At 33.8% G+C, this 16667-nt stretch overlaps 2 protein-coding genes across 3 annotated transcripts; both read left to right on the top strand.

The window, feature by feature from the left end:
- The first annotated feature begins 449 nt into the window (after window positions 1–449).
- LOC126709702 (alpha,alpha-trehalose-phosphate synthase [UDP-forming] 5) lies at window positions 450–7374 on the top strand. Of its 2 annotated transcripts, none has more exons than XM_050410030.1 (4): window positions 450–720; window positions 1451–3511; window positions 5054–5327; window positions 6832–7374. In XM_050410030.1, the coding sequence occupies exons 2-4, from the start codon at window positions 1530–1532 to the stop codon at window positions 7153–7155; spliced, it is 2580 nt and encodes an 859-aa protein (XP_050265987.1). In that variant the 5' UTR covers window positions 450–720; window positions 1451–1529; the 3' UTR covers window positions 7156–7374. The 2 variants fall into 2 exon arrangements, with proteins under 2 accessions (XP_050265987.1, XP_050265988.1); XM_050410031.1 differs by lacking the exon at window positions 450–720 and adding an exon at window positions 763–1051.
- A 3908-nt stretch (window positions 7375–11282) lies between these two features.
- LOC126709703 (UDP-N-acetylglucosamine transferase subunit ALG14-like) lies at window positions 11283–16393 on the top strand. The gene is made up of 6 exons (XM_050410032.1): window positions 11283–11583; window positions 13589–13808; window positions 13914–14053; window positions 15565–15711; window positions 15799–15858; window positions 15977–16393. The coding sequence occupies exons 2-6, from the start codon at window positions 13634–13636 to the stop codon at window positions 16151–16153; spliced, it is 699 nt and encodes a 232-aa protein (XP_050265989.1). The 5' UTR covers window positions 11283–11583; window positions 13589–13633; the 3' UTR covers window positions 16154–16393.
- The last annotated feature ends 274 nt before the right edge of the window (window positions 16394–16667 follow it).

The raw sequence follows: 16667 nt of genomic DNA, 5'->3' as shown, positions 1-16667 counted from the left end.
TTGCGTTTGCATTTTTTTGATTGGTCCCATGACATTGTTCATAGACCAACCAAAGCACGAAACGCGTGAATAACATTTGTAAACAGTATTTTACATTTAAGAAAATATTTTATTACAGTATTTTTAATAATATATTTTTAGTTCTAAGCAAATAAGCGGTAACCGAACATATCTTTAATGATTGATCTTCCCTCTAAAAGATTCGTGTAATACACGCGCTAAACTGGAATTTGAACCAATAACCTCTATTTGCGTTAGGTAGACGAAGGCAAGCAATTAATCAAAACCAATAAATAAATAAACTAACCATGGTTAACAACGTTGGAGTGTACTTTTGTTTTTTGGATAAAACGTTGGAGTGTACTGTTCTCACTGTTCCTCGTGTAATCACTAATCGCTCATTCACTCGCTCGCTCACACCAACACACGCACAGTCATACTCAGAGACTGGAGAGAGAGAGAGGAATCAAGTTCTTCTATGAATAAGGACATCCCTTACCACTTGTTGTCGGATGTTATAAAAAAAAAAAAAAAAAAAATCACAAATAAGCTTTTTGTGCAAACTGGAAGTAAAAGAAAAGTTCTGCTAATGGTATTGTCACAAAGTAGAGAGAGAGAATCTTTCCTTTGCGTCTGGACTATCAATTCACAAACACGCACACACACACACACAGTGTGACACACTCTCTCTCTCTTTGTCTTTCTTCTAGGCCTTCAAGTGTAAGTTCATTTTTATTGTTTGTACCAATTATAAAGCTTTTATCTTTCTTGTGGTTCTTTTTTCTTTTATGTTGCATGCCACTTTCTCCTACTTTTGCTCACTTCCCACTTCAAAAGTATGGCTGCATCTTCTACTGGTTAGCTAAAGTTGACTCTCTAAAGCTTCTTACTATATATATATATACACAAATATATATAAATTTTTTATCCAATGATACTGGGTTGCTTATGCATTTGGCCTTTTTAAGCCACTTTCGTCAGTTTTGCTGTCCAAATAGACCCTCTTGACATTCCTGGTTTTCCCGGGTTGCTGTATTGTTGGATTCTGGAGGTAATTTTGTCACCATTTGATGATGGTTTGTCTGATTTAGCTTCTGGGTACTCCCAAATCTGTTTAGAATTTCTTAAAATCAGATTTCTTATGAGTTTTGCTCAAGTAAGTGCTGAGTGTCAATCATATATATGTACGTATGTATAATGAATAATTGTCATATGTAGAATCTGTATGCCGGGTTTGTTTTTTTCCTCTTTATGTCTGGTTAGGCTTTCATAATTCGGAATCATATGTAGAATTCAAGAGAGGCTCAACTGAGTTTCTTTTGAAAATTTACATATACAGATATGCAGTTACTGGGATAGTGAGTGATTGGGAGGTTTATATTTCATTTTGCTTAGAGATTTGGGGAACTTCTGGCATATATATTCTGATTTTATTATTATTTTTTTTCAGTGTAGAACTTGATTTTCAGGAATCAAGAGAGTCCTCTTTGTACTCCTTGTAGACCAAAAGTGTTTTGTCCTCGATCACAATGGTTTCAAGGTCATATTCTAACTTATTGGATCTTGCTTCTGGTGATGCTCTTTCTCTAACTTTTGGTCGTGAGAGGAGGAGGCTTCCTCGAGTTGCAACTGTTGCTGGTGTACTGTCCGAGCTAGATGATGAGAGCACTGGCTCTGATGCTCCCTCATCCGTCTCTCAAGAACGGATGATCATTGTTGGAAACCAGCTTCCACTCCGGGCACATCGAAGTGACAGTGGAGAGTGGATTTTTAGCTGGGATGAGGACTCACTTCTATTACAACTTAAAGATGGCCTTGGAGAAGATGTTGAAGTAACCTATATTGGCTGTCTTAAAGAACAGATTGATCCTCGTGAGCAAGACGATGTTGCTCAAACTTTACTTGAAACTTTCAAATGTGTACCGGCATTTATCCCCACTGAGCTTTTCAGTAAATTCTATCATGGATTCTGTAAGCAACATTTGTGGCCTCTATTTCACTACATGCTCCCTCTATCACCGGATCTTGGTGGTCGGTTTGATCGGTCCCTTTGGCAAGCTTATTTATCAGTGAACAAGATATTTGCTGATAAAGTAATGGAAGTGATCAGTCCTGATGATGATTTTGTGTGGGTTCATGACTACCATTTGATGGTTTTACCAACATTTTTGAGGAAGAGGTTCAATAGGGTAAAACTTGGTTTCTTTCTTCATAGTCCATTCCCTTCATCTGAGATATACCGGACACTTCCTGTTAGAGATGAACTTCTTAGAGCTCTTTTAAACTCTGACCTCATCGGATTCCATACTTTTGATTATGCTAGGCACTTCCTATCTTGTTGTAGTAGAATGCTTGGGCTTTCTTATCAATCAAAGCGGGGTTACATAGGGCTCGAGTATTATGGCCGCACTGTAAGCATTAAAATTCTTCCTGTTGGGATTCATATAGGCCAGCTTCAATCTGTTTTGAATCTGCCTGATACTGAAGCTAAGGTTGCAGAGTTACGAGATCAGTTTAGAGGCCAAACCGTTGTGCTTGGGGTTGATGACATGGACATCTTTAAAGGAATCAGCTTGAAACTTCTGGCTATGGAACAATTGCTCATACAACATCCTGATAAGAGGGGAAAAGTTGTTTTGGTTCAGATTGCGAACCCTGCAAGGGGCAGAGGGAAGGATGTACAGGAGGTCCAATCTGAAACTACTGCCACAGTGAGCAGGATCAATGGAACATTTGGAAGGCAAGGATATAAGCCAGTAGTCTTAATTGATACCCCACTTCAGTTTTTTGAACGAATTGCTTATTATGTCATTGCAGAATGTTGTCTTGTTACAGCAGTGAGGGATGGAATGAATCTTATACCCTATGAATATATTATATGCCGACAAGGAAATGAGAAACTAGATGAGACCTTAAGGCTAAACCCATCGACCCCAAAAAAGAGCATGCTGGTGGTATCTGAGTTTATTGGGTGCTCCCCATCACTTAGTGGTGCAATTCGAGTTAACCCATGGAACATTGATGCTGTAGCTGAAGCTATGGATACTGCCCTAATCGTTTCTGAGGCTGAAAAACAGATGAGGCATGAGAAGCACTATAGGTATGTCAGTACTCATGATGTTGCATATTGGGCACGTAGCTTTTTGCAAGATCTTGAAAGGGCATGTAGGGACCATGTGCGGAGGAGGTGCTGGGGAATTGGTTTTGGTTTAGGGTTTCGAGTGATCGCTTTGGATCCAAATTTCAGAAAACTTTCAGTTGAGCATATTGTTTCATCTTATAAGAGGACCAAGAGCCGAGCAATTCTTTTGGATTATGATGGTGCTATGATGTTGCCTGGTTCAATTACGACAACTGCTAATACTGAAGTTGTTGGAATCTTAAACAGCTTGTGCCAGGACCCCAAAAATGTTGTCTTCCTAGTTAGTGGGAAGGGAAGAAATACTCTAACTGAGTGGTTTTCTGCTTGTGAAAATCTTGGGCTTGCAGCAGAGCATGGTTATTTTGTAAGGTACAATTTTTTTTTCCCTTTTCCAAAAAATAGAGCCATGTCAAACTTGAGGCTGTTCTACACACTTGTAAATGTGATCTTTTGATTTTTAACCATCATCTAAATTTGTTCCTCAATGTCATATGGGCAACATGCAAAATGATGTTGAGCATATACTAGGAAATTTCGTTTATTCAATTGGTGAATTTGCTGGTTTTCTTTGCAGAAGAAGTGTTAACTAGCTCCCCTTAATCTGTTTGTGAATTGAATAGAACCTAATTTGCACAACGGTGGTTTCCTTGTGGTAGTAATGGATGAGTCTTAAATTTGGATCATGGTTGTTAGTTATTGCAAATTTGGTGGCTTAGGTTTGTGTCTTCAATTGAATAAAGAGCTAATCTCTAGTATGTCCATTTTGGTTGGCTGACTAATATCCACAGCTTCATGCCGTATGTTGGAAAGCCAAGGAGAAAATGGAAAAGTGATATTAGGATCTCATTTACATGTATTTGCTTCTGTTACTTAAATTTGGATTTCTAAAATTGACAGCCCTTGTGGTGGTGGTTATTTCAATCCTTCATATTTCACCAGCTTGTCTTCAATTGCAATGTGAATGGACCATCCAGTTTACTGGAGATATCCAGATGCCCCTTAAATCCCAAACCTAAATGTCTTAATTTTGCATATATTGCTGTTTCATATATCTGATGTTCCTACAGCATTTGAGTCTTAAAATTTATTCAGGCTTGGCTTCACAGGCTTTTGCATGTTGAAATCATCTAGTGGTAGAGCCTATTGCCCTCAACCTGAAAAATCAGCAATTTGGTTACTTTTGTTGTGAAGATAGTACTATGGGGAGACTTTAATTGAGGCCTTAACTTAACATTTAGGGACACCACTTAACCCAATAGCTTGTGTTTTATTAGTTTCTCTCCATGGGGCTTTGAGACCTCTCTGTATAAGATAATATCTTGGGAGACCCCAATTGAGGTCTTATACCACTTAACCTAAAAGTTTGAGCTTATGAGTTTGGGCTTAATTATATTGCATTAATTTCTCTAGTTTTTGGTATATTTGATTATTTTCTCTGTGTGGGATTTCCACTCACTTATGTATACCCAACAATTTTAAGGGATGTAATAAAATGAAACCAGCATATGGTTGTGCAATCCATTTAATAATTGTCCATCAAGTTTCTGTTCTTAAAGATTTGTAATCAAAATCACAGCTGAGTTCAGAAGGAGATGGATTTGCTTCATGAGTTTTGAACCTAACACCTACCCAACCAACCCAACTTTAACACTGGACTCATAAAGTCCAAGGGCAAATAAGTCATATTGTTATCATAATATGTAGTGATCACATAGCTTTTAAAAGGTTTATTCTATTGTCATTATATCTTTTATTCCATTTGTTTTAGCATATATTAGCGTAATATTGGCTGTGATTATTGTTAACAATCCATTCCTCAGTTGGCATTCATTTTTCACAATATTGTCAAAACGGCATATTCCAAATCCCAATTATTTTTGTGTCATTCAATTTGATTGTTGTTCTTTTCAGGACAAATCATGAGGCAGATTGGGAAACTTGTGTTTCTGTGCCAGATTTTGATTGGAAACAGATTGCTGAGCCAGTAATGCAATTATATACTGAAACAACTGATGGATCTACCATAGAGACAAAAGAGAGTGCTCTTGTTTGGAGTTATCAATATGCAGATCCAGATTTTGGCTCATGCCAGGCTAAGGAACTTCTTGACCACCTGGAGAGTGTTCTCGCTAATGAGCCAGTTTCTGTCAAGAGTGGCCAACACATAGTAGAAGTTAAACCTCAGGTTAGTGGTACAATTCTATTTCTACATTCCATATATCCGTCTATAATGAGGTGCCAAGATTTAATAGCTGGAGAACTGGTTGTTAACATTAATTTTCATGGGCCTTTCTGCTTTCATTAATGCCTTAAATACACACACACACAACCTCAGGGCAAGGAAACCTGGCTATGGAGTGGAGTGGTGGCATTTTGCCATCCCTACTCCCCTGCCCAGTGCCCCCATGGCTTCCCAAAGTGTCAAATTTTTATGGACTATAAAGGTATCATCATCACCTATTGTAAAGGAAACTATAATATTTTTTTTCCACTGGTATGTTTTATTTTATAGAGTCAAATTGACCAGAGAGAGAGCCTTTAGGCCAAAGGAATGCCTCATCCCGCTCAACTAAATTAACCAGATCAAAACTCTTGAATTATCTCATGAGCTAGCAGTGAGCTTGTTCTGTCCTGAGAGCACCAAAATTATAAAACTCTACCAGTTATAGAGGATGTATTTTAGCTGTCATTCTATTAACTTTTACAATTTCTTATTTTTCAATCAAATGGCCAGGTTACAACACAATTAAGGATAGACTTTGAATTTTCTCTCATTCTTATTCTTTTTTAGCTTAGAAACTGAAGAAATAGACAATTTTCTTATGTTAAATATTATACAGTTTATTTTTATTTCTTTTCGAATCTGATACAGTACCCAAGGATCTATGTGGTTGTTATTTTGCAAGGGTTAGTATTTAGGTAAAATGCCTAGCAGAAAGAAAAGGGAGAAGAGGGGTGGGGAGTTATAATGAGATCCCAAGTTGGAATAATTTCTTATCTCATATGAGTAGAATAGGGGTTAATGTCAAGTTTTAATTATGGAGAGAACCTTAGAAAGATTATCCGTTACGCGCTGGACTAACTACATCAGAATCTACCTTAGAAATGGTAAAAGTAAATAAGGAAGCATAACTGAAAGGTTATTTTAAATTTTTTTTTTTTTTTTTTAATTTTTGTGGTAATCAAACCACAATTCCTTGAGTCAAGCGACAAAACTTAATTTTGTAATCCATTTGTGAAGAAAAGGAAGTATTTGCTAAACAGCATCAGGTGCAAAGTTTTTAACTACCATTAAACAGGAGAGAGGAACTTAATCATCTTCAGATTGATTTGTGGTTGGTAACTGCTATCTTTGCATTCAAAATGGTGATGCAGCAACGTGTCTTCATCTGTTGAATTTAACATTTGATTTCAAAACCTAATAATTTAAGATTTTGGGTTAACGTGGTACCAACCATAATCAGTCTAAATTATGAAAAATTCATAGTGCATTTCATAAATTAATGGAATCTAGAAGTAATATTTCCTCTGCATGATTTGCCCATATGCTTTGGCTAGTTTGAGAGATTCATTCCTTTTTGTATTTCTAACAATAAAAAGAAAGTATCCTTTAAATTGAAAAACTTATTCTTACAAAATGAGAGATATGCTAAACTCTTGCTCTGTGTGATTCTGTGACTACTCAACAGGGTGTTAATAAAGGTATTGTAGCAGAACATCTCCTCTCAACAATGCAACAGAAGGGAATGCTTCCAGATTTTGTTCTATGTATTGGGGATGACAGGTCGGATGAGGACATGTTTGAGGTGATACTAAGTGCCAGGGATTCTCTTTCCCCGGTTGCTGAAGTGTTTGCTTGCACTGTTGGCCAGAAACCCAGCAAGGCCAAGTACTACTTGGAAGACACAACTGAGATTGTGAGAATGTTGCAGGGCCTTGCCAATGCTTCAGAGCAGGCTGCTAGAAATGTTCCCCCAGCTCCTCATCGAGTGGTTATCGCAGACAGTAAATAGCCTTCTCTCTCTTTCTCTCCTTTCTCTAGGGCCCTATCATAATCTAAAAGGGTTCATCTTGTGAAGATTTCTCGACTTGTGTGCGTTTTCTGGTTGGAGACAAGTTCATCAGTATTTTGTAGGTGTAGTAAGGTTCATTTCTGTCAGATTGAAAAGTACGAGTTGTATTGTTCATGTCATACTATTGGTTTGTTGATGATGGATTTCATGATTCTTTAACGGGTGAATGTGCCATTGGGATAGCAGCTCATTCTCTGGCTCTCTGAGGCTTGCCAGAGCGAGCCAAAAACATTTCACAGGGCTGGCTGAGGAGCTTACGGAGGATAGACTCGGTGTGATAATTTTAGAGGAAGCTACGCAAACGCATGGCACGCAGTATACTTCTTATGGCTGAATTCAACATAAATAATCAAGAGTTGAGGAGTAATCAATAGTTAATATGTCAAGGATGTCTACTTGGTATAAGATCGGGAGAAAATTCAATTAGATTTTCAAAGAGTCTAATTTTGTGTAACATGTTCATATAATTTTTTTATGGGTAAATTGATTACACTTTGTTTGGATTTTATACCCTAATGTTTTAGAATTTGGATTTTACTCCCTAAATTTTGGGAGTTTGGATTTAACACCTTCAAATTCTAAAACTTTAAGGTGTAAAATCTCCACACTCTAAACTTTGGAGAGTAAAATCCAAACACTCCTAAAATTTAGGGGTAAATTCTAAATTTTAAAATGTCAAAAGGTGAAAATTCAAACACTCTCAAATTTTAAGGTTTAAAATCTAAATTTTGAAATTTCAGGGTGTAAAATCTAAACACTTCTAAACTTTAGATGGTGTAATTTATAATATACCATTTTTTAATTTTTATGTCAAGTGAGTTATTAGTACAAAAGTTGAAAGGTCCAAAAATAAATAAATAAAGAGGAAAAAGAAAGTATTGGTTTGACTTTGACAAGGAAAAAGAAAGGTTTGGGGAAATTTTTTTAAAATAATAATAATAATAATGTAAATGGAATTTATATTTATGTTGGATTTAGGCTTCAGTTTAGAGGTTTCATTTCCATTTAGACTAAATCTAATCAACGTAAACAAAAAACATCATAAAATTAATAACATTTGCTATTAAATATTTTTCCTTTATATATTATTATTATTCAAATAGTGGTTGAACATACTAAAATTAAGAATTTAAGAGTTTGTTTGATAAGAGTATTTAACTATACTTTTTGTTTTACAATTCATAAAATGGTAGGTTTTACACTTGAATTTATTGTTTGGCTAATATTTTCTAAATATAATTTTCAAAAAATTGTATCCTATTTTCTTGGATTAGAACATGATTTTGAAAACAGCTAAGGAAGTGTTTTTAGGATATATAAAATGTTTTTAATGACATAATTGTAAATAAATTGAAAATAGTTTACCCCATATATTTATCCAAACTCTTTTATCTCTTAAGTTAAAGAGTTTATTTTTAACACAAAAAGAATTCTCACATTTCAAATTTGAAATTTATCATTAAAAAAAAAAAAAAAGGTACATGATGAGCTCTATTCCCTTATCATTATCCACAAAAAAAAAAGAAGTAATTTACAGATTTTATATGTTACTTTTTGTAAATATTTTTTTTTAAAAAAAATCTCAAAGATAGAAATGACCTCTCAAACAATTATTTTTTAATTTTTAGTATTTTGAAAGTTGTTCTTAAAAGTGAGAGCCAAACATGTATAATATAAAAATTATTATTTGAAAACTAGTTTCAAATTCAATTTTTTGAAAATTGTTTTTATACTACTTTGAACACAAAAACAAAAATTCTCCTACCAATTAGGTCCTAATGGATTGTATTTAAATGTTTTTTTTTTTCATTTGTTTCAAATAAATTTAAATTTATTTTATAAGTAGCTAAGTTATATTTTCAAATATACAATCATTATATATATATATATATATATTATATGAACTTGGTAAAATTTTAATATGCATTTTTTATTATGCTTATTTGTAAATGTATCACATGCATATGCTTTAGATTACAGGGTAGTTTTTATTTAGATGTAAGACATATGGTAATTAAAAATATAAAAATCATGTGTTGGTGTCACACATCCAAAAATGCAACATTTTTAGCACATATTTTAAGTACTGCTAATGCTGAAAACTTAAGCTCCTCTTTGATACTTAGTGGTTGTTTTTGCTATAGCTAGAAACCTATTATGGCAATGGAACCAACATTCGCCCTATATTCTAGAAAGGATTAGACACAATTTAAGTTAATCGTAATTGTTTATGTAGTCTAGATGGACCTATTAGTTTGATGTGAAATTCAAGGTCAGCATATGTCAATACAAAGTTTTGATTCCAAATTCACATAATTTGGGCATCACAGTTTGCTCTTCTTTATTCGATGGTTGACGCAACTTGATAGTGGAAGAAGAATTGGTGCATGATTAGATTCTAAAACACCTTTGAATTCGCAAGATAGAAATTTATAACCCATTAGAAAAATAGTGTGATTGACTCAAATTTAATTGGAGAAAATGCAAAAGCAACTGGAATTTAAACTATAGGAATCTTGAATCCATTAAAAAGATCAATAGTGATTGACTGAAATTTTACGGGAAAAAAGAAAAGAAAAATCCCCTTTTCAATGGAGTGGTTAGAATTTTTCTTCATATATCATGATCATATGCTTTACTTTTACTCTATTGGAGTGAATTGCATACGCGAGAATATACTGATCTAAGAAGTTCGGTACATCCTTAACCCACGCGCTCGCATCCTTATATATTCTCAACATCTCGGCCTAATTTGATGTTACCCTTCGCGTGTGTTTGGAAAAAATTAAAAAACCAGTTTGTTTTACCATTTAACTTATTTTTATTACTATTTATGAGTCTCACTGCACTTTTAGGTATTATTCATGGATCTCACTGTACTATTTCAGCTAACTTTTACCTTTATTTATGGTACTTTCAGTAAAAAATTTTCAATTTCAATAAAATAAGTGGATTCTAAATAGATCCTTTGTCTTGAGACATGGTTTTTTCACTTGAATTTAATATCTAACTTGATAATTTCTATAAAAAAAAAAATCTAACTTGATAATTTTTTTTTCGAACTTTGATAAAATATTTAATGTGAATTGTCTGATTCTTTATTAAAGAAAAAGCATCATAATTTATGACTAATGTGGTTAATAAAATTTAAAATATATGTGGGATTTGGGGCGAGAGTATTCTACACTTGGGATTTATTTGGATTAAGGGGGAGGGAGCGATAGTGGAGGGGTAGTTGAAAATGGAAAGGGAACTATGACATGACATAAAAAATGTCTTATCATAATTCTGTTAGCCAAGTAGACAATGAGATTAATAATAATTGGGTCATGCTAACGAGTGTTCTTAAGACACTTATTAATAATCCATTTTAGAAAGTTTTGATACCACTTTTATAGGAAATGAAAAAAACTGTCAAAATATTAATTACTTTTTTTCTCATTTCCTATAAAAACTTTCTTTAAATGGATTATTAACCAGTACCTTAAGGGCACTCGTTAGTATTTCCCATAATAATTAATAGAATAACTAATAATACTCATATTTGAAACTTGAGGGACTAATAACGCTTACTTGAAACTTGAGAGACCAATAGTATAGTTTTGTCATAAAAAAATTATAGGGTTTAAAACTCTAATGTGATTTTTTTAATAAAAAAAGAGACTTTTTAGTTTTGGTCAAAATAAAAAGAGAGAGAGAGAGATGGGTAAATATCCTTAATTTTAAAACTACATAGCAAAATACCAATCTTTTCAAAGCATTTAGCAAAATGTCTATGTTTTGAAACTCGATTTTAATAAAATCAAGTTTTGTGTAAAACTTAATATTCTAAAAATCGAGTTCTATATGTATTTTTAAGTAGAACTCGACACTAATAATGTTGAGTTCTACTTAAATTTTTGGAAAAATTTAAATGGTAAAGATTTTGTTAAAATCGTGTTCCAAAAATATGAATTTTTTTTTGTTAAATACTTGGAAAAGAGGGTACTTTGCTATGTAGTTTTAAAATTAAGGTATTTTACCCATTATTATCTAAAAAAAAGAAGGTATTTTACCCGTTTTGTAGAGAGAGAGAGAGCGAGCGAGCTGTGTTTTGTTTGCACACCAAATTAGAATCCATCAAAAAATAAATAAATACAATTTCCATTCCATTGTAGGCATTGAGTAGCAATGTTTTGTGTGACCAAACAAAGACAAACACAAAAAGAAAGCATTAGTTTGGGAGCGAATCTGAGATATACCCAATCCATCAGTTTTTTGGGATTTGGAGGAGAGGAGAAGAAGAAGAAGACGGTGGTGGTCCAACTCAAGTGGCTGAGGAGTGTCAGCAGATCGACTCAGTCCCACCTTCCACCTTCCAATCCCTTGGTCAGTTTCCCTCTTCATCTTCTTCTTCTTTTTGGGTTTGTTTTGTTTTTACATATAATTTGTAATATGTTGTTTCTAGCTTATCTCCTGCCTCCAAAAACTTTAGCAGAGTAAACCGAGTCTATTACTAATCAAAAAAGAAAAAAGAAAAAAAGGTTTAGATTACTTGGTTATTTGGCTCACAATTTGATATATACCCATATTCCTTTCCTTTTTATTTATTTAAAACAGCCTAGTATTGGTAGACATGTACCTAGGAGTTTAATTTTATGAATTTTCTTTCACACCAACAACAAAGAAATAATAAGAGAAAATGGATTATTTTCTTGCTATCTTCCTTGCATAGTCAGTACAATTGTGAATTTTTGATCATTTAGGCATGGGCCTCTGGGCAATGAGGTTATTCCCTTGGATTGGATTTGAAATATGACGTAGGACCGATTTAGGAAATCTATGCGTGCTTGTGGTGAGTTACGGGCTAAGAAGCATGGACCCAGACACGGACACGACATGGAATGGAATACAACATGATGGAAAATAATGGATAGCCATTCTTAGGTTTCGGGTTACGAGAATTTGTGGTTAGGGCTCAAAATTGGTTAGACTTTTATGAAATGGGGAAGAAGGGAAAGAATACTATTTCTTGAAGCAAACAAGTTGCTAGAAAAATTATGGATAGCCATTCTGTTTAGAATTTAAAGGTGGTTTGATGAGTTATTAGATGGTTACTTGGTAGTGAATCTATGTGGGGTTTTAGGATTTTGTTAAGTAAAAGGAAGGGTTTGATTTGAGGTTGTAAGAAAGAAGGAAAAGTGAGCTAATGAGCTTTAGCTCAAATGGAACCTCCACTCCTTATAAGAGCAAGATGGAGGGTGAAATGAAAAATGAAGGCTGATTGGGTAATTTACCAATAAAAAAAAAAAAAGGAAAGGAGAAAAAAATATGGTGCTCATGGGCTAGAGAAAAAATTCCTATGAACAGTAGTAACATGAGAAAGAGAAGAAAGGAAAAATATCACACTAGGGCATACATTCTTTTCACAACCAAATATTCAATTCTTATTATCCATCCCTATATCAATTCATTGAGCTCATTGAGCATAAATGTATAGGGGCTCTTTCTTGTACTGGCAGTATTAAAACTCCTTATTTGACTCGTAAATGACTTCCCAGTAACCATAAAGTGATAAAATACTAACGTAGACTCCAATAAATTAAACCAAAGATACTTAGAATCTCCTAGAAAAGTTTAGACTTGCCTAAATTTCCAAATTTCCCATAATTAGCAAGAGTTGCAAAATTGTAGTTTTGCCCTTGAATACAGAATTAACCATTTAGAATATTTATAACTAGACTTTTAAAACCATATGACTATTACTTCAATTGGACTTTACGCACTGGCCCAATAAAATAATCTTGAAAGTACAAAATTTGAAGTAGCAACAAAATGTCTTCCATGGTTGTATCATTTTCCCCAAGTTGGGAAAAACTCAGCTTTGATTTTGAAAGTATTTAAGTACAAGAACTCTTGAACTTGAAACTTGTACCAACTCTTCAATCACCTTTTGAAAGATAAAGTCAATGGTTGGAAGGCTTTTCAACTTAAAATCCTTCTTGATTGATCCATAGCTAGAACATTGTTGTCTTACTTGGTCTTGACTTTTCCATGTTTAGCCTTATGCTCATCTTGCTCTTTGCACTCTCTATTGTCCTTGTAGTGCATTCCTTTGTCTGTTCTTGAAATTAGACTTCTCACATTGACCCAATAAACACATCTTGAAAGGAAAATTCCAAAGTAAGAAGAAAATTATTTTTCCATTGTTGCTTCAAAATGACTGGAAGGTTCTATTTTATAGACTTATAGTATAAGGGATTTAGGAATTCAAACCTAAATCCACATTTTAGTATACATATCTACTCTATAATAATTTACAAATTTTTTCAGTCTTGAGTTAACTTCTCTCTTAAATTCTTAATCCTTTTTCTTTTCCTGCTTATTTCTGTAGAGTATACCCAGATTACTATTGGCTAAGAACTGAAGCCTTCTTCTAATGGAGAAAGGAAATGGATGTTGCTCCATTATGGCTTCAAGTGCTACCATTACATTCTTTCTCGTTGGTATCACCTTAGTCATGTGTCGTGTCCTCTATGCTATGTATAGGAGCAGCAAACCTCTTCGCAAAAGAGCTCCACAACCTGTCAGTACCCTCATTGTTTTAGGTTCAGGTGAACTTCCGGATCTACCTTGATTTCTGTTAATACAAAATTTGTTTCTTTCATTATTTATAATTATTTTTTGCTTTTTAATCATTGGACATTTTACAATTGTAGGGGGTCACACTGCCGAGATGCTTAATCTCTTGTCCGAGCTGCAGAGAGACAGGTTTTCTCCCAGAATCTACATTGCTGCCGCTACTGACAATATGAGTCTCCAAAAAGCTCGTTTGTTTGAAAATTCCCTTGCTGATGAGGTAGATATTGTGCTGGTTTTACATTTTAACCTTTTATTCTCTCTCTCTCTCTCTATTATTTGTCTCCCAGTCAAAGAAGGGTTTGTGCTTTTCAAAGCTAAATGCATCCCAGATTTATTCTCCTTTAAGAAGCACCCTCCTTTTTTTGCATTGTTAGTGGATTTGTACAGTTGTACCAAGTCATTGTAGTCTGTTGCTCAGTTTGAGAGTGAATGACTATTAGGCTTTTAGCTTTTCTTATGACTAAGATGGTTGTGGAAGGGCTAAGCCTTCAATTGTTCATGTGACTGTATGCTATCTCAATTATGCTTTCAAGTTCAGCATCTTTGAATTGTGAGAGGAGTTTGGAGCATTCTTGGCTTGATTAATGGTTATGTAGCATGAATCCATTGATACTAGAAAACCATTGGTTTGAAGCATAGTTAGTACAATATGGTAAGTATACGGACAGATATAATTTGGCATTTTTTAAGAAGTACGTTTTAAAAATTTGCAGAAAAATACGGAAATGGAAAAATAACAGTACGTGCATAATAATTTTATATTTTAAAATTTCGCAACAAAAATACGAAAATATTTGTTATATGCTTTTTTTGGAGATAAATACAATAATCCAACAAATTACAATCATATAGACAATCCACTTAACAAAGAAAATTATTTCCATAATCATATAGAAATTTCTCAACAATTTAACACATTACAAGGCATGTGCAAATATATTGTATAAATAAATACAATAGATTCAATCAAATAAAATAATACTAAATGATATGCAGGTACATGAGAATGAATGCATCTATAATATTAGATGAAAGAGATTTAGAAGGAAAAACAAAATGTAATAGAGAAGCACATAATACCATGGAAACCGTTAGGCAAAGCCTTAGAATTTAGAAACAATAAAATTTGACAATAAAATAATAGTAGGATATTAGGATTTAGGCCATTAGGGTGTAGGTGCAATTGACTATAAGAATAGTAGAGTAGTAGCCTCAGGTTAGAAGATTGGTAAGGTGTGTTGTGGCCTCACGTAGCTTGCTTTTTGGTTTTCAAATTTTTGGGTATAGGGTAACTTCCCACAGGCTTCAGTGTGTTTGCGTACCACTTACTATACTTTTGTTGGTTGCCAAGCCTTGCAGGATGCTTTTGCCTAATTAGAAGGAAATTTGAAATTGTGTTATTGTTTTTATGATTCATGTAATTGTCTTCCAATATTCCTAGCTTTTTACAATGACTTTGAATTTTGTTTCTTTTTTACTTTGATGGTAATCAATAGGATGAAAGACATTGAGATGAGTTAAATTGAGTTAAAAGGGCATAGTTGTTACATTGCTTCCCAACCCCTTTGTTCACTCCTTTGTGGGGGTGTTTATAGATTGTAAGTTCAGTGGATTGTGGTTCTAATTAAGAGCTTGATTGGTGCTGATTTTATTTTCATTAGATTTTTTCTGGTTTATGATTGAATTTCAAGCTTACAATTGAACTTCTTGAAATTATTTTTACTGTAGAATGGGGTTGGGGCGGTAAAGACTGCACAATTCATGCAGATATATCGAAGTAGGGAGGTCGGTCAATCATATGTTACTTCTGTTTGGACAACTCTTCTTGCTATTGTTCATGCCCTTCAACTAATGATTAAAATTCGACCCCAAGTGGTATTATTTCTAATCCTTCTTTTTTATTCTCTCATTCATTTCTATTACTTTGGTTGTAATTCATTATTTACTTTGTCACAACCCCAGATTCTCTGCAATGGGCCTGGCACTTGCATTCCCCTATGCGCAATTGCGTTCTTATTTAAGGTTTGGACTTGTTTCATTAAGACTTTATTTCTTTTTTCTGATGGTCTTTCAAACTTAATAAACTCATGTAGACTGATTCGTTGGGATGATAATGAAGTTCAATTAACGTTGAGTGCAGGTATTGGGGATTAGATGGTCATCTATCTTTTATGTTGAGAGTATAGCAAGGGTGAAAAGGCTGTCTTTAAGTGGTTTACTTCTTTATAAGTTAAGAATAGCTGATGAGTTATTTGTGCAATGGCCACAACTACAGAGAAAATATCCCCGGGCTCGCTATGTTGGTTGTCTCATGTAGTTGATTGCTTCATACTACTGCCATGGGTACAGAGACTAACCTAAGCTTTTGTAATGTACTTCCCTATTTTAAATGATTAGTGCTAGTCAATTTTTTTTTTTTAATCACAAGAAAATAGCAGTGTTTTGAATCCTATCCTGGAGAAAGCGGCAAAAATTATACAAGTGATTTTTAAGTTCATACTGCTTAATTATAATGATAACCTTGAGTTCAATGAATTTATAATTTTTTAAAGCTTAATCTGGGCGCTCTCTCTCCCTCTAGTCCTTAAATCTTTACTCTTTTATTTTCTGCAAATTGGTAGAAATTGTATTGATACTTGCTAAAAAAAATTAAAATTTCATGGGCACTCGTTATCTTTTAACTAGGATAGGTTGTAATCAATCAGCAGAAACCTTGATCAATACAATAAATCCCTCGCTTGTTTCAGCTTTATTGTCATTTTTTCTCCTAAACTTAAAACTCTAAAATCACTCTATTCTAAAAGAATTGATAGGTTCTAGGTCTCTGTCCG

This window comes from Quercus robur, chromosome 12, assembly GCF_932294415.1.
Source record: "Quercus robur chromosome 12, dhQueRobu3.1, whole genome shotgun sequence".
NCBI lineage: Eukaryota > Viridiplantae > Streptophyta > Magnoliopsida > Fagales > Fagaceae > Quercus > Quercus robur.
This window is presented reverse-complemented; position numbering and strand designations above follow the sequence as displayed.

Excerpts from the sequence above, each read along its gene's own strand:
- LOC126709702 (XM_050410030.1), top strand. The coding sequence starts at position 1,530 with ATGGTTTCAAGGTCATATTCTAACTTATTGGATCTTGCTTCTGGTGAT. Across the intron at positions 3,512-5,053 it reads GAGCATGGTTATTTTGTAAG|GACAAATCATGAGGCAGATT; the intron begins GTACAATTTTTT and ends TGTTCTTTTCAG. Across the intron at positions 5,328-6,831 it reads TAGTAGAAGTTAAACCTCAG|GGTGTTAATAAAGGTATTGT; the intron begins GTTAGTGGTACA and ends ACTACTCAACAG.
- LOC126709703 (XM_050410032.1), top strand. The coding sequence starts at position 13,634 with ATGGAGAAAGGAAATGGATGTTGCTCCATTATGGCTTCAAGTGCTACC. Across the intron at positions 14,054-15,564 it reads AAAATTCCCTTGCTGATGAG|AATGGGGTTGGGGCGGTAAA; the intron begins GTAGATATTGTG and ends TTTTTACTGTAG. Across the intron at positions 15,859-15,976 it reads CAATTGCGTTCTTATTTAAG|GTATTGGGGATTAGATGGTC; the intron begins GTTTGGACTTGT and ends CGTTGAGTGCAG.